This window comes from Antennarius striatus, chromosome 2 (genome assembly GCF_040054535.1).
Source record: "Antennarius striatus isolate MH-2024 chromosome 2, ASM4005453v1, whole genome shotgun sequence".
Classification (NCBI taxonomy): domain Eukaryota; kingdom Metazoa; phylum Chordata; class Actinopteri; order Lophiiformes; family Antennariidae; genus Antennarius; species Antennarius striatus.
This window is the reverse complement of record NC_090777.1, coordinates 23,499,291-23,522,314: the sequence shown is the minus strand read 5'-3', so window position 1 is coordinate 23,522,314 and position 23,024 is coordinate 23,499,291. Positions and strand designations below refer to the sequence as shown.

General features: G+C 39.3%; 3 protein-coding genes across 5 annotated transcripts; all 3 read left to right on the top strand.

Moving 5' to 3' along the window:
• Positions 1-10,253, top strand: slc13a3 (solute carrier family 13 member 3). 2 transcript variants are annotated; one of them, XM_068304142.1, is made up of 13 exons: positions 2-208; positions 1,742-2,007; positions 2,224-2,402; positions 2,858-2,915; positions 4,110-4,280; positions 4,354-4,479; positions 4,691-4,783; positions 4,889-4,993; positions 5,119-5,216; positions 6,842-6,954; positions 8,457-8,618; positions 9,189-9,326; positions 9,406-10,253. In XM_068304142.1, the coding sequence occupies exons 1-13, from the start codon at positions 101-103 to the stop codon at positions 9,571-9,573; spliced, it is 1,785 nt and encodes a 594-aa protein (XP_068160243.1). In that variant the 5' UTR covers positions 2-100; the 3' UTR covers positions 9,574-10,253. The 2 variants fall into 2 exon arrangements, with proteins under 2 accessions (XP_068160252.1, XP_068160243.1); XM_068304151.1 differs by lacking the exon at positions 4,354-4,479 and having other exon boundaries at positions 1-208.
• Positions 10,254-11,330: 1,077 nt separating this feature from the next.
• Positions 11,331-15,158, top strand: ocstamp (osteoclast stimulatory transmembrane protein). Of its 2 annotated transcripts, XR_011034134.1 has the most exons (4): positions 11,331-11,399; positions 11,750-12,737; positions 12,827-13,913; positions 14,874-15,158. XR_011034134.1 is itself a non-coding variant. In XM_068306471.1 (3 exons), exons 1-3 carry the CDS (start codon positions 11,362-11,364, stop codon positions 13,178-13,180), a joined length of 1,380 nt encoding a protein of 459 aa, XP_068162572.1. In that variant the 5' UTR covers positions 11,331-11,361; the 3' UTR covers positions 13,181-14,395. The 2 variants fall into 2 exon arrangements, 1 of the variants encoding a protein (XP_068162572.1); XM_068306471.1 differs by lacking the exon at positions 14,874-15,158 and having other exon boundaries at positions 12,827-14,395.
• A 152-nt stretch (positions 15,159-15,310) lies between these two features.
• Positions 15,311-19,323, top strand: LOC137589056 (thyrotropin-releasing hormone receptor-like). The gene is made up of 3 exons (XM_068306488.1): positions 15,311-15,464; positions 16,066-16,900; positions 17,402-19,323. Exons 2-3 carry the CDS (start codon positions 16,124-16,126, stop codon positions 17,801-17,803), a joined length of 1,179 nt encoding a protein of 392 aa, XP_068162589.1. The 5' UTR covers positions 15,311-15,464; positions 16,066-16,123; the 3' UTR covers positions 17,804-19,323.
• Positions 19,324-23,024: the final 3,701 nt, after the last annotated feature.

Below are 23,024 nucleotides of genomic sequence, written 5' to 3'. Positions count from 1 at the left end.
GAGGTTAATCTTCCCTCTTAGTCGGCTAGAGGATTCAAGGCGCCTCCAAACTCCTCGAAGCTGAAGCCGCATTTCACATAAACGTAACAAAAGTTTGGAGATGAAAATAACTGTTCTATCCAAGAAGCTGTGGTGCGTCCATAAACTACTGGTTCTGTTCATCACTCCGCTGGTTTCTCTGCCTTTACTTTTTACTCTGCCGGAAAAGGTGGGTGATCTTTTCAAAACGACTATAATGGGGTTTTATTTTGTTTTTTTTACAGCGGGTGCGTAAAATTCCAACTTTATCATAAGAGTTTAATAAGTATTAAATAGAATTAACTTCATCACATAGTTTTCCATTCCAAAGTATTAAATTGTCACCAACAGCAGTAATAGAATCAACAATAAGATGTTGGGGCAGGTGCCGGAGCGTCTTATTTGCATGTTATTGTGCAAAAAGGGCCAAATTGTTTCCATGACTATCCTCAGATCGATTATAAAGATTTCCTGCGGGTCCTTGGTTTTTCTTCCAGTAGTCTCAGGAGATACTGTGTATATTAAAATGTTTCCAATGTGTCTTTATAAAAAGAAGAAGAAGAAGAAGAAGTTTTTCTTTTTTTGATTTTTGCAAAAACACATTAATCACATTCAAACATTTTACAATTTTACATTAGAGGAAAGCACTAAAGTGCTTCAGAAGAAGATTTTGTGCAAAAAAACTTCGATCACATTCAGAACATTGAACAATTTTTCATTAGATGAAACTTCAAAAACACTAAACATCAAGAAACAAAGGGAAATACAATTTAAAAATTAGCGCATTATATCAGGAAGTTTGCAAAAGTGAGGTAATGATCAACTAAAGTGCATAGGACATTTTTGTAACACCAGATGTTCCTAAAGTTATTTAGGTCTTTTGTCATTTTATAGAAATCAAATTCAAGTTTTAAGCGACATTTGATATTACAGCAACAAACAGTAGCTGCTTCTTGAACAGTATTGTTTTCAATTCTCCTCTTCCTGTTCACATAAATTGGGAGTTTTGCCACTTTCTTTAATTCGATTTATTGTACCCAGCACCATAAATGAATTTTCTGATACTTAAATTTTCACTGAACAAATTAAAAACATTCGTTAGAAGAGTGAAGAGCACTGCAAGTCTCCCACACTCACTAAAAGCATGAAAGACTGTCTCACAAAGGGGACAGAAGGGACACTGGCTGGACACAGCAGGGTTAAAAACAGAGATAAAAGCATTGGAACCGATGGCACCATGTACAATTCTAAGAAGAAAATTTCAAGGAATAAGAAAAATATACAAGAAGAAGAAGAAGAAATGTGTTGAAATAACTTTATCTGAGACAAGTCACAGAATGAGACGAGATTTAACTCACAGACTAAAAGTAGTAAATAAATATGTAGTAATGAACACTCAGTCTACGATGAATAAATCAATAAACAAATGATTAAAACTAATGGTTGCTGTGTGCAGAAAGTGGAAACAACCCCCCCCCCCAATGGAAACAGAAACAAATAAAATTGTCAGATATTCCCAAATTGCAAAACCTGTCTCTTCCACGCACTCTAGAGTTTAAAAATGAATGATGATAATGGTGATGATGACAGTTATATCACGAACTTTCCTCTGGGTCATGGGTCACTGCTGTTTCTTGTTTGTCATTTTCTTGATTGAAATGTTTTCTAAGTGAAATACTAGTAAAGCTGATTTGCTTTTCTTCCAATTTTATTTTTCTCATAGGAAGGGAAATGTCTTTACGTGGTGGTACTGATGGCTGCCTACTGGTGCACAGAAGCCCTTCCTCTGGCTGTCACTGCCATGCTTCCTCTCTGCTTCTTCCCAACGCTTGGAGTTCTTCCTGCCAAGGTTCTATGTCCACAGTACTTCCTTGAAACCAACTTCCTCTTCCTGAGTGGTCTTGTATTGGCTTCGTCCATCGAGGAGTGCGGCCTGCATCGCAGAATAGCCCTGAAGGTCCTGACTATTGTCGGAGTGCAACCAGCATGGTGAGAACAACATACTTTCCTGCTTGGGTCTGAAGCCAAAGGGAAAACAGAAAGTGAGACTGTTAGTTTTGGACTTTTTATAAGACGTTTTATGAGAAGAATACTGTGTGTTGAACCTCCAGCACTTGAGATCGCTGCATTCATTCCAAGACAAACACCCCCCCAAAGTCAGTAGCGATGTGATACCAATCCTTGTGACTGACATTATTTTCCTAGGCTCATAATGGGGATGATGATTACCTCATCCTTCCTGTCCATGTGGCTCAGCAACACCGCCACCACGGCCATGATGCTCCCTATCGCTAACGCCATACTGGAGAGCCTGTTTGGGGACCTGGAGACATTGAAAGAGAAGTGCATGTTTAAAGTCAATCCAGAGGCTGAGATAAAAAACGGTATGTCGTGTGTTTTATACCTGACATGGTCTTACACTAATTAATAAAAACCTATTCATTAATTTAGGAATGATCGATTGTGCTGCTCAGCGTTTGTTGTCTGTAACTAGGCAACTATTGACCATATCAGCTTCATATGTCAGTGACGTGTTACAGCTTTTCCTGCTACTCGTAATAACATAATTAATGGCTGCTTAAGTTTGCATCAGAGGTAGGAACACCTTGAACACTGCGTCACTTCACTTGTTGCTTTTACCTCACGCTCATCCAATATGTAATCCAGGTTTTCTAACCTGTGAACTTTTGTACAGGTTTGCACCGTTATTCAATATTAAAGTGGTGAATGATTAATGATTGTCATGTGGCTTGAAGGCTGAAAAGTCTTAGCCTGTGGTTTGACATGTTTCTATCAACATGTGAGGATGATCCAAAATGTTGGTTTCATCTTCTTTCAGGTCATGCCACTATAAAGATGTATCCACTGTCAGAAACACAGAAACTGTCAACAGACGGGTGAGAAAATCTCTGTTTTACCATAAATCCTTATGTTTCCCATAAAAAGGCGGAATCGACTGTTAGCGGTCGCTGCATGGAAATGGAAACGATTTGGCTCGTGTTGGACAGAGTTTAAACATTAGGTATTATTGTAGTGGTAGTGAGAAATCAAGCTGAAACAGATGGTCTAGCTTTTTTTTTATTTACAGGATTAAACTTTTATAGAAAAAAATGGAGCCATTTGAACTTTTTCATTCATTCATTTTCAAACCTGCTTCATCCACTGAAGCCTACCCCAGCCAACTGAGGGCGTGAGGCAGGGGACACTCCGGGAGGTGGGAGGAAGCAAGAGAACCCGGGGAGAATCCATGCAGACACGGGGAGAACATGCAAACCTCACACAGAACAGGACTCAAACCTAGAACCGCCTTGTCGTGCGGCGACAGTGCTACCCACTGCGCCACTGTGCTGCCGCATTTGAACTTTAAAAAAGCAGAATTTTTGACTCATCATATGATAATGACTCTTGTTGACATCAATGTTAATGTCAGTCATTATAATAATGTGTAACTTAATACCTAGTTACTATCAGGTTACATCATAGATGTCACATGGAAGCAGGTTTCCTAATTGCTGCCCGGATACATAAACTTTAGTCGGTACACTTGAGTGACACACGAGATGTCAGGTATAAAAGAGTAAATACAAGATAACTTATATACATTATTCTAAGACGAGGGCTGTTTATTTCTATGGCAAATCCATTTATTATCCAATTACGACTTCATCTTTATTAAAATCGCTTCCACAAATGTTCATTTGAGCATTCAAGTGCTCAGAGTAAAAGCTGCTCCCAGATCTTTTAACTGCTTCCTCCTTGAAGCAACACTAGTGTTACGACATATTTAGTCACTCATTTTTGCTTCTACAGAGGAGGTCAATTTTTTGTTGCTTTTGGTTTGTCTGTTAACAAGATTTCATAAAAACAGCTCAGTGGGTTCTCTGAAACTTGTTGGGAAGGTTGGATGAACAATACTATTAATAACTTTATCTATAAAGCGCCTTTTATAAACCAGAATTGCAAAGTACTTTATAATAGAAAACAGCAAAAACAAATAAAATGAATGTTGTCCCTTTTGGTCATTGTACTAAACTGATCCATTTTCATTCCCATGTCGTGTTTTATGCACTGTTTATTTAAAACCTTATTAGGATGGAAAATAGTGATTCAGGGACGCCTGAGGAGGTTCGATCGGAGGCGCAGTATCAGCTTCGGGTGTGGAAAGGCTTCTTGATCTGCATTCCTTATTCAGCCAGTATCGGAGGAACTACCACGCTGACGGGCACCACGCCCAACCTCATCATGGTTGGACAGCTGAAAAGGTACCTCTCCATTTGTGTGGCACATTAATGGAAAACTTTACATTATTTTGACCATTATTTCAATGCTTTGCAGCCACTTTCCAGACTGCGACCTCATCAACTTCGGCTCCTGGTTTGCGTTTGCTTTGCCACTCATGATTATTTTCCTGCTTCTCGGATGGATTTGGATCTCATTTCTCTACGGAGGATTGAACATGACGTACTGTTGTTACTACATTTGTTATTGATTGAGAAGCTTTCAGCAAATCGCTTCAAATCATAGTATCTTTGATAAATGATGATTTCATGTGAATTTGAGGGAAAATCATCCCAATTTTCATTTGTGGTTGCTTTTGTGGTGGTTTAAGGTTCTTCTTCAATTTTCCTTCACTTAAAATGACTCACATTTGTGTGTGTTTCACGTGATGCAGATCGTGCTTCTCCAAGCAAAACCACCGAGCCCAGTCCGAGGCCAGAGCAAAGGCCCTCATAGAGGAGGACTACAGAAAGCTAGGACCCATAAAGTGAGGACCCATGTATGCCTGCAGTTCTCATGCAATACATGGTGAATGAGTACATTTTTATCACAAAGCCTCTTACTGACTTTTATTTTGCATGCTCAATTTCAGTTTTGCAGAGGGAGCAATCACTTTTTTCTTTGCACTGTTTGCCATTCTTCTTTTCACAAGAGATCCCAAATTTTTCTCTGGCTGGTCTGTCCTTTTTAAAAAAGGGTAAGAAAGGCACAGTTGATGGAAAACCAAAGCAGCTCGTTAGATTTTAACACCCCTTATTCCCATTGTGGAAATGTCAGATATTATCTGGATTATCCTGATTGTTTCCTCCTGTTGTTCTGCAGGTACGTCTCAGACGCCGTCACTGGTGTGATCATTGTGTCTGTATTGTTCTTTTTCCCCTCGCAGAAACCTTCCCTTCGTTGGTGGTTCGACTCTCAAGGTTGGTCAGCACTCATACTTTAACAACATTTCATTCAATAGCATAGCAGTTAGCATATCATAGTATGGCACAGCATGATATAATTTAAGTGATATGAATCTAATCAGATCCGTGTCAGAACAAAAATCCTATTTCAAAAGTAAGTGCTTGTGGATTTGGATAAAAACAGAAGTTAGAAGATGAAGTTAAATATTTGTAAAGACTGTCTGCAGCACAGCTTTTGCAAAATATTAGAAATAAGCCGAGGAATGTTAATAATATGGATTAAAGTCTGAGTAAATTTCCCATCTAGACCTGGAACTGCCGTTTCCCTGTTTCTCTGATTAGGATAATCTCTTAAAACTATGCACTCACACTTTTTGGTCTTTGGTAGAGTGAGTTTGCATTAAAGTGTTTGTTTGTGTTAGCATGTGCACAAGCTGGACACGCATAGAGTGTGACTGTTTATGTTACATACAGCTGTGTAAAGAAACTGCTGCCTCAAAAAAAATGAAGTCATGGGGAGTTGCTTTATTGTCTATCAAAGTGAAAAATGTCAATATTAAAATCAGACTAATTTCAATTTAAAAATGAGGAAAGAACAGGATCAGTGTGTAAAACACAACACACAAGTAAAAAAAAAAGCATCGAACATGTAATATTGAAAAGCGTGGAAGAAATGAGATGAGATGGTCTCTGTCGGCCTCCACTGATTCAGTTTCCTGCCACGTTTGATGATTCTTCACAAGTTACAAAGTTTTTTGTGAAGTTACTCTGGCAACGGTGGCAGAGAAGAGAACCTGCCACAAACTGCTGGACATTATGGACAATGTCAGCCACCCTCTGTACACCATTATCAACAACCAGAGAAGCCTGAGAGGCCTGACCAGCCAGAGGCGGCGCCTCCCAACATGCAGGACAAACAGACTTAAGAACTCATTCATCCCCCGAGCCATTAAACTGTTCAACTAATCTCTGGGGGAGATGACGAAGAAGAAAGTCCACACGAGAGCTGAGGGATGACACAAACAATACAGCAAAAACAATGCAAACACTATAGACATTTCAGTGTACCCATACTCAACTAGGCCTGTTTATTTTTTTATTTTTATGCCTATTTATGATTTTCTCTTTGTATATTCTTGATGGGTTATTTATTAATCTTTCTATTTGGTGTAGTACTACTTTCTATGTGCTGGTGTTTTCTGTGTGCTTTTACTGTGTTTTGTGTACTCACTGTGCTGTGTGCGACGGAGAAACTAATTTCCCTGATGGAACCTCCTTAAGGGATAAACAAAGTTATACTCTACAATTTAATTAGCCATATCATGAAATGTAATTTTCTTGAATAATAACACACGAGAATGGTACTCCGTAGAGTGCACGCCTTCACCAACAGCCTCACAGTATTCCCTAAATGAAAATCAAACAGTGACAATGATTTAACACCAAAAATTTAAATGTAGTATGTATTTTTTTTATTTCTATTTGTTTTTGAACATGATAATAGTCACCAATTATTTGAATATGCCTGTTAGTTTTTCCTCATGTTGAAACTGAAACTGTTTTAGAATACCATGGGATGAAAGCTTGACCTCATTTTATGAAGTCATGTGTTTTGTTCTTTCCTCCATATTTTTCCTCAGCATCAAACACTCCATATGTACCCCTGCTAACATGGAAAAGAGCTCAGGAGTCTGTCCCCTGGAACATCATCCTGCTGCTTGGAGGTGGTTTTGCTATGGCCAAAGCTTGTGAGGTAAATGTTTAATAGATCCTGTGCATCATGAATATGCATATCACATTCATCAATGATGTTTTTATGTTCTCATTTTCCTTAAATCAAACTGGAGCTGAAGTTTAATGTGATGGTTGACGTGAAATCGCAGCTAGCACACATTAGCTACATTAACATAGTACAAATTCGCCCATATGTACTGTACTTATGTATTTATTCCATACAAAAACATAACGCAACTTAAAAGTACGACCAGTTAAAACAACACTGAAAAGCATGTGTATCTCTGTAACTGTGGAACAGACTGAGTGTGGAGGCTCAACTCAGTCCAAACATCAACCAGGTCATACAAAAAGATTATATTTGGGAGGTGTTTGAAAGAGGAAGGCCTGTTGTTGCAGCCCACTTAATAGTTAAAAGACATTTTCTGTTGAAGGTCTACTCTTTGTCTTTAATGATTATGTTCCTCATTTGATCACTATACTGTTTGTTTTTTCTCCTTCTGTTTCACTTACTTTGTTTTTTAAATTTTAATTTTTCTATGACTATACAGTTTAAATGATTGATTTACTTCTGTAATTATTATCAGGTAGTATTTTGCAATGAGTTTTTTTGGGGTTTTTTGGAAAATAAGGGGGTAGGAGTTTAATAAGTTTACACTTCTTCCTACTCCTTTTCGGATAGTGTTCACACCATTCTGGTGTATTTATTATTGTTTGTTATTGTTATTTTGTTTTTGTTTTTTTTGTTATTTGAAATAAATGAACTAATTGACTGAAAAGTGAAAGTGAAAGTTGGGATTTTCCAGTGGATCACTTTTGGATTTATTTTTACACAGCGACTTCCTGGAGTTTCCAATGGTTGCCTGGCAACCTCTCAAAGAAAGGGTGATGCTCTGTGGAGAGTTTCCTGTTTACATCAGCAGCTCAGTCTGTCTGTGTCCTGAAAAAAGTGCTGAGTTGATTAGTGTCATAGTTAAAGTTTGATTAAAATTTTTGAGATAGAGCCAGAAGTTATTATAAATTTACTAAATTATAAATTACATTCTTTTTTGTGTAACATAACAAGAAAATGAAGTCATTCTCTTTGCTGGTGCTGCTGGTGTTAAGGTGAACACACAAGAATCTGCATGGAAAATTCTGGAGGGAGGATTTGAGGACAACTGAAGGGAGCGAGACTGAGGTTGTTTTGTTTGTTACTACTGGGTTTTTTGTCTTTAGCTACACATATGAAGTATTTTCAAGTCCTGCTGTAAAGTAAAGATGCATCCCAGAAACTACTTTAAGATTCTGTTTTGCTGAGCTGAACACAGAATTGTCATCACTATCGTGACTTTTTTGTGTTGAACACACATGAACACATCCCTAGTTTGTCCTTTTGGTTCTTCTCTGTTCTTAGTCTTGTTCTTAGTCTCGTTGTTCTTGTTGTTCTAGTTCTTGTTCTTCTCCTCTGCCTTGGAGTTTGTTTTCTTTTGATGTGATTTGTTCTTTGACCCTACATCTCGATCTTGTGGTGTTTGGCAGGAGTCCGGACTCGCCACCTGGATAGGAGGCTACCTCCGACCTCTGGCTGAGGTCCCTCCTGCTGCAGCTGTGTTTTTGATCACTGGTTTTGTGGCCTGCTTCACGGAGTTTGCCAGCAACACTGCCACAATTGTCATATTTTTACCCATCATTATAAAACTGGTAAGACTTTTATAGGTATGTGTTCCTGCCCAGGGCCTAGTGTTTGTCACTGACCTCTTCATCTCTGCTGCCATGTTAAACAGATGCAACAGATGTCATTATGACTGTACCCCGTTGGAGATTAACTACTGTAGTCAGTAATCATTATTGGAAGACTTAACACTTTGCAATGATGGCTGTACATCAAAGCACCCTGTCAGACAATTGTTCACAGAATTCATAGTTGGTTTAGTGTCTGGAGATTTATTTTATGCTCGCTTTAACACCATTATGAAAACAATCTCTCTGCTGCCATCTATAGGCATGCATGCGTGTTCCATGAGATCTGCTGGGGTCTTTATATTCTATCCTTTATATTCACATGTCGAAATCACACAGAATGATTTCTTGAAAACTAACTTCTTATGACATTTAAGTGAAATGTCTCTAAAACTATTGGACGAATTTCCCATGAAACTTTTAACAGACATTCAGTCAACTCTTCCTTCATAGCATGTCGACAGCAGACTCTACTGCGGTTTCCCTTTTGGTTTCCCTCCAGCAGTGCTGTAATTCTAAATTGTATTCCAGGCCCTGAGCATATCGCTAAACCCTCTGTACTTGGTGTTGCCTGCAACCATCGGGAGTTCATACGCCTTCATGCTGCCAGTGTCCACGCCGCCCAACTCCATCGCCTTTGCGACGGGACTTCTTGAGGTCAAAGACATGGTGAGACGCTTGCATTGCCTCTTTGGTGTGTGTTGTTGCCTTTCATCGCCGCCTTCACACTCACTGCTCCTATTTTCAGGTGAGAACCGGTGTCGTCATGAACATCCTGGGGATCCTCTCCGTCTCTCTGGCCATTAACACATGGGGTGTTGCCATGTTTGACTTAAACACGTACCCTGAATGGGCTTCCTTCAACAACAGCTCTGATGTTGTTCTTGGAGTGCAGTCGTTCAACGCGACCCTCTGATCACTCGTTCACTCTCAACATGAGTTCAGAAAGCATCAGAGGATCGTATGAAGGTTTAACACTAAACAGGAACGAATGTCTGTGGGGACGTTTCTGGGTTAACAATAACGTTACAGTAACGATTCTACGTAGGCGTAGGCTCCAAAGAGTCGAGATTTCAAGATGTGAATGGTGGAACACTCCATGTTTTACGTTAAAAACCTTTTTTTTTTTACTGTCTGCCTTTTCGGTACATGCAACAAGAGACATGTTTCACCTCAACGGCAGAAAAAAGTGAGAGTTTCTTCATGTGAATATGAAACTACAGGATGTGCTGTTTGTACTGATGCTCCTCAGATCACATGTGCTGGAAGAATGAGAGATACTTATGAATTATTCTTATAAAGTCTATATTTTTGATCAAAATCACTAATAGATTCTTATCATTAATTTATGATGTGTTGATGCCGCTGATGCCACAACACATGAACAATTTCAGATATTATCTACATTAGAGTTGAGCCGTTACCAATTAATATGTACATTTTGTTACATTTTGTGATCTAAACTCATACAAATGCTGTTACAAATAAAAAAAATGTTGAGTTGATGGTAATTAAATTTCGCCTATGCAATCCTTATTTATGGCTGTGTTATCAAATGATTTGCAACTGCATGACCTCTGTGAAAGCAAATACAGATCTACAGATGTGAATTGTTGCCTTGTTTGCTTCAATTTTTAAGATCCAACGACAATGTTTAACTCATGTGGGGCAGGGGTAGTTATTGAGTGTTTAGGCAGGGTCAGGGTAAAAAGTCGTGTCATGCCTACATGCAAAATCAGCGAGAGAGGATATGTCTGACTGCGACATTCATTAACCTGTCAAACAAACTTTATGAGGTTTTGGAGGGATTATACCTCATGGGATTGCAGCGGTGTAACCCTGGAAGACCTGAGACAGGTGGCTAGGGAAGGGCATTGTGGGCTTCTCTGCTGAGACTGCTGCCCCCAGTGACCCGTACCCAGACGCAGATTAAGAACAACATGAAACATGGTTTCTGAGAATAATCATCGTTCAGCATCTGTCTAAAGGAACAAGTTACTGAAAAACAGAAGTGTCACCCTGTGAAAAATAGGAAACAGAAAAGAAAAGGAGGTAAAAATCGCATCAGAAAAATAGAACAATAAAACATTAGAATAAACATGAAATGGCTAACATACATCTGGTCTTACATTTCAGGAATAATAACACTATATGGAAGCTGTGACAAACTGATCATTTTTACACCTAGAGAAGACATGACTCAATCACGACACATCAGCTACAAATAAGATGCTCCACCTGTGGGTTTGTCATCACGCCAACACAAACCTGTTGAAGGTGGATGCTGATGAGGTTTATGATTGTGTGTTCAGGCCTTTATGAAGATTTTATTTCTTTTTTGGACATATATTTGGTTTTAGTATTGTGTGTGTGTGTGTGTGTGTGTGTGTGTGTGTGTGTGTGTGTGTGTGTGTGTGTGTGTGTGTGTGTGTGTGTGTGTGTGTGTGTGTGTGTGTGTGTGGGCGTGTGTGCGTGCGTGCGTGTGTGTGTGCGTGCGTGTGTTTGTGCGTGCCTGCGTGTGTGTGTGTGATTGCATCAGGCTCTTCCATATGATTTTGTGTCATGTTTGGTTCATGGTGTTATCAGTTCCCTCGTGAGAACTTGTAGGCGACCCACAACATGACAGTGACTGTCACAGTTCCTCTTTTGTTTTGAATCTTCCTCCAACTTTTCACAGTTTTTGTCCCTCACTGCTAGAAACAACATGAAGTTCATCGCAGAGAAGGACAGGATACGACTCAGGTAAGAATATTATGTTTTTAGATCTATCTATCTGTCTGTGTATCTATCAATTAATCTATCTATCTATCTATCTATCTATCTATCTATCTATCTATCTATCTATCTATCTATCTATCTATCTATCTATCTATCTATCTATCTATCTATCTATCTATCTATCTATCTATCATCCATCCATCCATCCATCCATCCATCCATCCATCCATCCATCTATCTATCAATCATTATCATTATGAACAATACATTTAAGTCGACTTTATATTGAAGGGTTTTATTTTTCTCGTCTTTTCAGGAATTCAAATCTACATCCTTCCTAAACTTCCTGAGTTTTGTTTTGTTTTTTTCCTCAGGAACAGAACAGGATCTTGCAGACAGGCTCTGAAATCCGTCCTGCTTTATCTCTGGGATGTTTATTCTGCCCCTGCACCTTCTGGGAAAGACGTCCTGACCCTCCTGTCTCTCTGTCTGATGCTCACGATCGTCACTGGTGGCTTGCTTCACCACTGGTTGTCAAAGACTCTTAAATACAATCATGAGCCGTCCATCCAGACGGCGTGCGTCTACAGCATTGCCATGTTTCTGGTCTCATTCCTGTGTCACCCCCTTCGCTGTGTGCTGACCATGATACTCCCCACCGTCTGCACCAAACAAGGACGCAAACTCCTCCTCTCAGCCTCTGTTATGATTTTAGTGTTGAACGTCATACCTAATATTACGCTGAACATCGGCTCGGTCGCACGAATCCTGAAGTGCACCACCGAGAGTTTCACCAGGGCTCTACTGAACTCATCAGAACCCTTGAATAAAGCAAAGCAAGACCTAATTGCGGAAACCATCAAAGTCAAGGCGGAAGACTTGAGCATTGTCAAAAACTTGAGGAAGTTAGATCACTTCACATATGTCGATTTGTCAGATGTCAGAACAAAGTTCACAAGGATGATTGGGCAGATTGACGATGACTTTACTCACGCTAAGAACCTATTTACAGACTATAAACTGCTCTCCAACAGGATCATCGCTGGCATTTTTGTGGCTTTACTAATTTTTGAGGCTTCACGCTACTTAAAATCTTATCTGACATCTGTTCAGTTTGATAATGTCTACATTTCTAATACATTCCAGACAGACACGTCTTGTGCCGCCAACAACATGAGATGCAAATTATTAAAGCAGGAAGTTACCTCCTGTTTCTTAGCATTGGTTCCAGTAACACTATACTTCATTATAATAATGTTGGTAGTAGCTTTGGATTATGTTGTCTGTCATGCAGCACAGCTGATTTCACTGTGGCTACGTGATTTTCCCCAAACAACTGCCATCATAAGCGTAGACTATAAGGTAGGACAGCACACAAACCGTTTCACCACTTTTATTGTACCTTTCAGTATTTGCCCCTTCTCTTTCTCATACCTTTGCTCTCCTGACAGGTGCGGTTGTTCCCCCCTGCTTTTTGCATTATCCCACAGTCTTGCAACACAAAAGAGCTTACAAATTTCCACAGAGATTACAGGTGGACCTTCAACCTCGAGCCATCACTCTGTAATGTGACGACTTCAGCTCCAAACCAGTGGGTGGCGGTCCTGCTGGGATGTCTCTTCCTCCTGAGCTACTCTTTGGTGTTCCTGGAAGTTTACGCCCGAAGGTTGCGCAGGAAAATCTCTGCATCCTTTTTCAGGGAGCAGGAGGAGAGGAGAAAGGCTTACCTGGTGGAGAAAATACGAGGGAAACTCAGTAAAAAAGAACAAATATTGGTTATTTCTGTTGCCGATGGCCTGCAGTGAATTGTTGAAAATCTGTTGTCTATTCCATCTCCAGTACACATTTTCAAATGAAACATGCTTATCATCTACTGTTAATGCATAATAATATGAAAATTAATAATCATGAAGTAAATCAATGATATGTGTTCCAAGTCTAGGGTACATTACCAACACTCCTTGGAGACTTCTGTTCTCTCCCTTCAGTTTTAAAACAAGTCCCTATCTCCTTCAGCCGTTGTGGTAAAACTTTTTTCCTTTCAAGCACCAGAAATCATTAGCAGACTCGGAAAAATTGGCCTGAAGTTGCATCAGCATGAGTCGACTGACCAAATATGTACTTTGAATTGACACGCTCCTCAAAGTGGCAATCAGCAAAAAGAGCTAAACTAAAAGGCTAAACATTGCCAAGAACCAGAGCATGTTGTTGTCTCATGTTTTTACACTCCAACTTTGAAACTAACAGGTGTATAATTGTTAGTTTATCCTTTCAGTACTCTATAAGCATATCTAAATTATGTATCATCTCTTCATTTGGATCATCTCTTTTTTTAGATTAAAGCACAACCTTTAATGCATACTTTCTCAGAATAAATCTGACTTTGCTTACTTTACCCCTCAGCCCCACTAGGTGCCTCTCTGGCTCTTTGGATGCACGAGGACCGAGTACAAAACAGGAACTCTGTCAGGAAATGAGCAGCAACAGATCGGATATTACAGTCAATGAATATTTCAGTGGCCTACATAACTTCAATAGGTAAAAGGACTCATTTTCATGGGTGCGTCTAATAATTCACTGGTCTACTTTAATCATATTGTGCAACAAAGAGATGTCTTTCTGAGCACTTCCTTCGTATTTCATCAGAGTTCCTGCTTAAAATTCCCACAAGGCTTTGGGAGTTTATTTTGAGACATCATCACAGAGTAATAATAGAATACCTGTCTATTGTCTATTTATAATTCTGGCTCTTTGTCCACTTGGTGATAGTCTCAATATGTGGCAGTCTGTTTGAGGATGATGTAGTGTTGTTGGTCTAGACATGATCAAATATTCAGGTATTTTCTGTCAACATCAATTCTAAGGATGTTTTGACTTGTTCTCAATCCAGAAAGAAATGATGGATGATTCAAAAAACATGGTACTGTTCAAAAGTTTATTTTGGTTTTAGTAGCTTTCAGGTTGAAAAACCTGACAGAAGAAGAAAGTTTATTCCACACCAGTTGATTTATGTCCTGATGTGTACAGTGAGTGAAATATTAAAGGTCAAGACTCTTATTGTTTCTTTAAAATTTATCCAAGTATGTTTGCTACCTTTGGAAAAGTGTTGACTGCCACTTGGAAGAAATTGTGAAGGAACAGCATGAGTGGCACCAGCAGACAGCAGGCTCTCAGTAATTATAGTGTAATATTACTAAAAAGCCTATATATATATTTATATATAGGACAGAGCTCAATCATGCAATTAATTATCAGGACAAAAACTTCTCTGCAGGCTTTCTTTTCCCTCTGAAGCTATTATCTAGTTATTAGAGAATGCCTGGTGGGTTGAACGTTCCTCAACTTAAAACTATTCCAAATTTATAAGTATATGTCAGCATTAGCATTAATACTGACAGTTCTGTCCTCAGACGGGGGTTGAAAGAGCTTCTGGAGCTCTTAGTGGTTTGTGAGAGTCTGTTTTCAATAACATATTTTAATCTTACTTTGTGATTTTAGCTACTGGGAGCAGCATCAGCGTGCCAGGAGGGAAATTTCCCAAATGTTACAAGAAAACCAAGAGCATGCAGCAAAAAATGCTTGATGTTCCCGTTTGTCTCTGGAGAGACAAGATAATTTTCCAAAACCAAAGAATCCTAATCTCTTAATTTGCCCTTGGCAGAATTGAAGAGTTCACTAAATCACATCAGTCCCTTGCCGGAAAAGGAGTTGACTTAATAATTAGCGTCATTTCAGTGCTTAATCACCGCTGTGTGTGTGTGTGTGTGTTGATTCGCAGCCTCCCGCCTTCTGTGCTTGAAAAATTACAGGGTTATGGTTGCAGCCACGGCCTCAGTGGTTGGCAGGGGTTTGAATGGGGAGGTGGGATTGATTGTTAGGTTGGTTGCTGCAGGAGGCGGTGTGTTGCAGGGTGGATATAATGGTGCGTGATGTGAAAGAGAGGGAGGGGTGCAATGGGAGAACATTAAGGAAGAAGAGAGGGAGCGAGATGTGGATGGCTGTGGAAGGACTCGGCAGTCGTCTGTGTTTCTTGGGTGTTTTCACCTGACCGCTGCTACCAGGAATGAGTGGAGTTGTTTGAAAATGACGGTAAGTTCCCATTTTCTTCCCATAAAAATTTGTGTTGCATGTTTGTTCTCTTACATTATTACTTTCTTGACCTTTATTGTGGATATTTAAGTTGTTTATTCCTGTCTATGCTGTTCAAGCGGGGATAAAAAAAGGGAGGATTGTGAATTGAATGACTTTTATTTTTACTTTCACCACACTGATATTTAGGACCGTGAAGTCTTTCCTTGGTTGACCTTTTACCCTGGCTGGAATATTCATTACTTCCTAGTGTTTTTTGGGCCAGTTGGGAGAACCGGAAACAACTTATGAACCCATCTTTGACTTAACTTCACCTTTTAAGTTCATGCAGAGCAACATTATCATTCTTTCCATCCACTTAATTGTTGTAAGTCCAGTGTTGGCTCTGTTTCAGCTCTGCTTTTGATCTCCATCAGCAAAGGTCTGGTCGTCAGCTGCTAAATGTTCCACTATATTCACCAGCTAATTTTTTCTCTTTTGCCTGTTGGTTACTGCAAAATAAGACTAAAAACAGCTGCCCGAGTCCAAAGAAAAAGTTTCTCACGCCTCATTTATTTCAAGGAGTGAAACTAAAACCCTCTCTTTTCATTGCTGTGTTCAGGATTTTGTTTTTTTGCAACTGGAGATCAGCTGAATTGTGGTCGCGGGACTCAAGTGTGATGGAGAACAACACAAACACCTTCCAGGGTGTTGGTCCGATGGTGAATCTGACAGAAATGCCCTTAAAGTCCATTGAGGAACAGGTCATAACAATATTCCTGGCAATACTCATCTGTATGGTAGGGATTGCTGGGAATATCATGGTGGTCCTTGTCGTTCTGCGTACAAACCACATGGTGACCCCGACCAACTGTTATCTGGTCAGTCTTGCTGCTGCAGACCTGGTGGTGCTTCTGGCTGCAGGGCTGCCTAACATCTCAGATGTCATTGCCTTCTGGATATACGGCTACACCGGCTGCTTGTGCATCACTTATCTTCAGTACCTTGGCATCAACGTGTCGTCCTGCTCCATCACAGCCTTCACCATTGAGCGGTACATTGCTATCTGTCACCCCATGAAGGCACAGTTCATGTGTACCGTTTCCCGGGCCAACAGGATCATCGCTGGTGTCTGGATCTTCACCTCGCTCTACTGCACCATGTGGTTCTTCCTCGTGGACACAGATGAAACCGTCTACACCAACGGAGTGGTGGTCACCTGTGGCTACCGTGTATCCAGGAGCCTCTACATGCCGATCTACTTCATGGACTTCACCTTGTTCTATGTGATCCCTCTGACTGTGGCCACTGTGCTGTATGGGCTCATCGCCAGGATTTTGTTCATGAGCCCGCTGCCCTCCCATCTCAGCGACAGACACGGAGGCGGCTCGGTCCACCAGGGCGTCTCCAACAGCGGCAGCAAGGTCCGCAGAGGTGCAGTCTTTGCGAGGAGACAGGTACTGGAAATGCAATAATATATCTCGACAGCTGCTAATAGCTGTGTGATGCAGTTTTACGTGGTAGTTCATGGTTCCCGGGGATAAATCCTATGAAATTTGATGATCTTTTGATTATGTCTCAACAACTGATAAAGACTTTGGTCTCTTTTTATCTTGCATCATAGTGTGGTCCAATGTTTTGAATTGTCATCAGATTCCTGCAAAAATAAGAGCCTGTTTTCATTCCCAGGGCATCAGGTGAAGGTTCCCTTGTGGACGTATCTGCATCAGAATAAGATCATAGAATAAGAACAACCTATTTTATTCATGACTTTCACTGAGGTGTCCAGAGCTCACAGGGAAAGCTGTGAAGATTTCACCTCTTAAATATGTGAACCCTGCTAGGATCTGATACTCCCAAACACTTCACAGTGATTGGCCAGTTACGAAAAGGTTTAGGGAGTAGCTGGGGTTTGCATGCGATGTTTTTCCTCACCATCTCTGCATGTGTATCAACAGATAACGAAGATGCTGGCAGTGGTGGTCGTCCTTTTCGCTTTGCTCTGGATGCCTTACCGAACACTGGTGGTGGTCAACTCCTTCATCGACCCGCCCTACCACAACACCTGGTTCCTGCTCTTCTGCCGGATGTGCATCTACACCAACAGTGCCATCAACCCCCTCATTTACAACCTCATGTCTCACAAATTTCGTGTGGCGTTCAGACAGCTGTGCAAGTGCGAGTGGCGACACAAAGAGAATGCAGTAGATTACAGCGTGCCGATGTATCACAGCGTGATGAAGGATTCATCCCACGGGAGCAACGAGCCCGTTACAGAACAGGAGGACGTAAGTGGACAAGGCATCAAGAGGTTCCACGACATCAATGGCGATGTGGACTCTTTAAGTATTGATTACTGAAAGCTTTGGGTTTGATGGGGCCATTATTTCTTGTTAATAGAAAAACACTTCTTGAGGAGGAGATCTGCTGATGTTCTTGTTCTTGTAGGTTGTATTTGTGGTTTGATCGTCATGGCAATCGTAATTGTGACTGTTGGTGGATACAGTACGTGAGACCAGATAAAAGTGTACGGTACTTCAAACTGTTTGATGGAACGTAGCAACATCATAACGTGTGACACCCCTGCATACAAATGAGTGGATCTTTAAACATGTTTGAAAATGTTATAGTCATAATTTAAGCCACATAGAATACGTGAAGTGAGAATGACTGGAGAAGATGGACATCTTATTTGATGTGAACTTTTAGAATTTAATCTTAATAAAATGTCCATATTTTAATGTTAACTTATTCATGTCATACATGCTTTTATTTTTTTTAATGACTTAAGTTATTCAATTTCAACAAAGCAGTGTTAAAAGTAGCATAGCTTAGCTTCTCTGAATATTTATTGTATCCCAGTGTAAACCTAGATCTAAATGAAACTTTTTTTTTTGGGTAATTAAGTCACACGTTTTTTACATCTTAGTGCAATTATGGATGCCAGATGCATCCTTCTTAGTTGTGGTCACAGCAGTTATTTCTTGGCTAGCAACATTTACTCAGGATGAATTTAATCTTATAACGGATAGTTTCTTCTGTTGCCATCATCGGGTTAAAAATTGAATGTGTGACCTTGTAAAACATTAACAGGTCCATCAACCTCAAATGGACTGCTGTCAAGTGATAATTTACTAATGTTAACATGCTAACATGCTAAAGTAAAATGATAAATCATTGTGACTGTTATATAAAAATCTGTGCTTATTTATGAATCTGTGTGAACCTATTAGCATGCAGGACATTAACCCATGAAGACACAGGGAGAACATGTAAAGATGTGAACCCAGAACCTTATTCCTAAGAGGCTCCGCGACAGAATTAGGCATATCATCAGAAATAGACGGGATGACAACTCCAATTAGTCAGAATGATTGTAAACAAGTCACTGGGGCATCTCAGGAGTCTCAGCAGGAATGCTTTGCCTCGTATTTTAATTAAAAAAAAACTTTTTTAATATTTCACTGGATTGGGCTTCTCACCAAAATGTGAACAAAAACAAATTCTTCTAGCAATCCACAGAGATTACTTCTGACTGCAAACTGTTCTGGCTGTAATAACAATTGACGCTCTGACAATAAAATAAATCAGCTCCAGTTCAGAGAAAGAAAACAAAGTTCTCTTTTTAGCCACTGGAGGTTTTGGGGGGTTTATTTTATTATGGGAAAAATGTGACATTAACAGGTTTGTGCTTCACATTTCTGCATCTTTAGACTCATGTATGAATCTTTTTCATGCAGTAATTTGTGAATGTATTTATCTATTCTCTATATAGCATATATTATATGTTAGTATTGAATCTTTAACATGTTTTGAAACTTTCTCATAGTTTTCTGTGGATTTGTGGGATTAAAGCATTTGTACAGCCTAATAAACGCATACACTCTATTGGAAGTATTACAATAAAGAAATTCCCTTCTAAGGTGACTGAATGTAGATTACTTGAACGGAGAGAAACAATAATTTTAGATACCAACAGTATTCGAATCAGGGGCTAAACGCAGCTCCACCAACGTTTCGTATTGATTTCAGCAGCTTAGAGCAAAGCTGTTGCAATAATGAAATCTGTCAGTGTTTCCTGAGGCTGGAGGTAAACTCTCTGTCACTTTGAGATATTTTAGAGCAATTAAGCACAAGATCATATATTATATAAGTTGAGCAGCCTTAGGGCTGTTCCTCATGAAAGAAATGTCCACAGGCACTGGAGGAAAGAATCAATGAAGGAAGACAGCCATCCAAAGAGACCTGCAGCATCACCACCTCTTCAGTTCTTACATGAAATGATCGGGGTCAATACCAGAGATGATTTCATTCAATCCTATATGTTAGAGAAATTAAATTTCTCTCTTGACCGTCATTAGAAAATGAGATTACCTGCCTTAATTTTTGGAAAGATTGCATTGGTCAGTGATGAAAGGATTTATATCACCGGCTTTAAAACACTTCTTTCTTCAAATTAGCTGACCGTCTATGCTCAAAGGTCCAGAAGCTACTCCTTCATGCGGAGGCATGACTTGTCTTTATCAACAGCTTTGACAAGTAGTGGCAGTTCATGAAATTAGTTGTGAAAGGGAAGAATTCATATGAAAAACAGATCTGGATCTTCCATAATGGAAAATCACTTCTGGGAGTTGGTTTGTTTGTTTTTGGAATCGTTGGTGACACAAATTTGACATTTTATTTGATATACGAAAGTTTATTGTGACACAGCCTGGAAATTATTTTCCAGTTGTTGATGTTGATGATACAGAGCTGTCTCAAATATATTAATGTATTTAGTCTGTTATTTTTAAATTAATCTATTCGTGTATTACTGAATAAATTGTTATCTACTGTAAAAGGTGTTCAAATAAAGTAACATGACCAGCGACTGCAGCCTGTGATGAGAGAACGAAAGGGCAGGGGTCAGTGGGAACTCTTATTATTACATCATTTTTAAAAAAGGACAAACCATTGAAATAAAGCACCATTTCATTTAAAGAACCTCCAAATACGTGACTTTATTTAAATTATGATAACTAAAACTTTTCCCTCATTTTGGTCTTTGTTAATATTATACTGGCACCAATAAGGCATAAAGCAATGCTCGGAAATATGTAAATCTAAGATTGGAGCACTGCCAGTATTGAAGCCTGTTTTTATTACCCATTCTAGAATGTTAACATGCTGATGAGTGGCTTCATTTACATGTTGGGTAAATCCATCAGCTCTATGCCTGTGGGCTCATTTTGTTTGTCATGGATAATCAGCTCTCCACTCAGGTCTGATCTATCATCTCTTGCAAAAATAAGTGAGGATTCTGAGAATTCCTGTGTAAACAGCTGTGAATATTGTTTGTAATGCAGTGATGAGCTCAAGAGCAAAATATTTAAATGATGCGAATGAAAGAAGCGTAGAGAAATAAAAAGAAGTCCACTTTATAATGAAAAAGGCTTTGATGGGATTTTAATAGCACGGTGCTTCTGAGTGAAATTATTGTTGTTTAAGAAGCTGAGTGCTGTGTATTACATGGTGAGTGGTTTAATTTATTCATGTCATCTGGGGACAGACAGATGAACAGTTTTCGAACTGTTTTTCCTGGTTATAAAGTACGACACTCCCTGAATATACTGTATTAAATAATGTGAAGTTTTAGAGTGACTGAATGCTCCTTAGATGATGGCGATATCTTCCGTCCTCCCCTTTATTCCAGATTAAAATATATGTAACTGGTGTTGAAATCCAGCGCAGACAGACTGTGTCTTCTCTGAGGATTATTTCAATCACTATATTGGCTGCTTTAATTTATGTCAGACATAAGCTGAATGTATTTTAGGCTCTAAATGTGGAATTTGTGTTTTACTCTGTTTGCAAAATTTCTTCAAACTATACACAGTACGACAACTTGTGCGATAGTGTGTCAGATGGTTTAACAGTCTGACACAATGTACACGGTCATAAGCCTGAATAAACAACCTGTCCAGCGTCAGAGCCTAGACTCGCTGTGTCTGACAAACAGGGAGACCACACAAGTTTTAAAGTAAGTTAGATGAAAATAATTTGGAACTAAAACAAGAAAAACCAACATAATAAATGAATCTGTAGTCGGTGAGTCAGTAAGGAAGGCTGTAACAAATGCATGTGTGATGGAGGCTAATTAAACTAAATGAGCCACTGCTGGTCAAGACAGAGAAGGATCAGAACTACATTCATTGCGGGACTCAATTTTCTGATTTTCTGATGGGTTTGTCTTCATGACTCATATCCATGATGACAAGACGAAGATGGAATAGACATATAGACGTGTTTATGTGACATTTTGTTCTGGAGGATGGGAAACATTTTGCAAACTGTTGACTGCCTGCATTGCTCGGGAAGCATGTCGGGAATCATCTACGTATCTGATCCAGAACCACATGTTTTATTTTATTTATTAATGAATTATTTATGAATCTATCTTGTCATCACATCATCAAAAATACAATGAAAATAAAAGTAAGAGTTCACCTAATTATTGAACTATAACAAAATCATAAATGTAAATAAAGCAGAAAACTGAAATAAATGTTTGTTTTTCACATGGTTGTCCTTGAGAGGTCACATGATCTGTAAGCAGGAAGTGACATATTGGCAAACCAAAAAAAATAAAAAAAGCATCACCCTGACCATAAGAATGAAATATAGCCAGAAACTATGCATGAAATTTGATCAAATAAATGGGAACTTAAATAAGAAATAAGTGTCAAACAGAGCAAATATAGAATTGTGTGTAAGAACACAAAGTGGGCCAAATTTACATACTTAAATATTAAATAATGTTAACGCCGATCTTTGTTGTGTTGTCGTTTGGTGTTTAGCAAATGAATGTGTTGGACAGACAGGAAATTAAAGATCGTATCAGTGCTGCAAATTTCAAACATGACATACCGTCATAGGAGTCTGTCCAGAATCTGCGTAGGTTTATTGTCGATGTAAAGTCTCGCATAATGCAGTAATGATGTGCACACAATCTAGAATTTAATCTCTACCTACAAATACAGGAAAAATAATAATTTTATGAAGTAGTGAAGTAGCAGAGTAGTGCCTTTGGTGTTTAATGAAGCCTCTTTCAGTTCATTTTTCTGCTGTTCTGATGTCTCCATCATTTTTGTTGCTTTTGGAGAAGGCTTCATTTCTGTGTGAACACTCCATACGCTCCATTGTGAATCCACAAATCCTTTATTTATGACTTTGCTTTTATTGTCAGTCCGGATCATTACACCCTCAACATGCTGTATATGTGACTTGAGAGTTAACAATGATGAAAAAACCAGTTTTAAATTCTAGAGGGAGTACAACACGTGTGACTGTCCTTGTGTAAAATATAAAGAGACAATAGAGCATATTTCCTTCCTCTGTAGAGGTTTAATATTGAAAGAGCCTCCTATATGTTCAGCCCTTTAGAATAGCGGGGGTGGGGGGGATGAGCATAACAGACCACTTTCAGAAACATTAAGGGGAGGTTTCTATGAGACGGTCTGTGCCTTTCCACAGATGAATGCTATTGCTTTGCATGTTCATCATAAAGATATAATGAGTCCTAATATGATTGTACAAAACCTA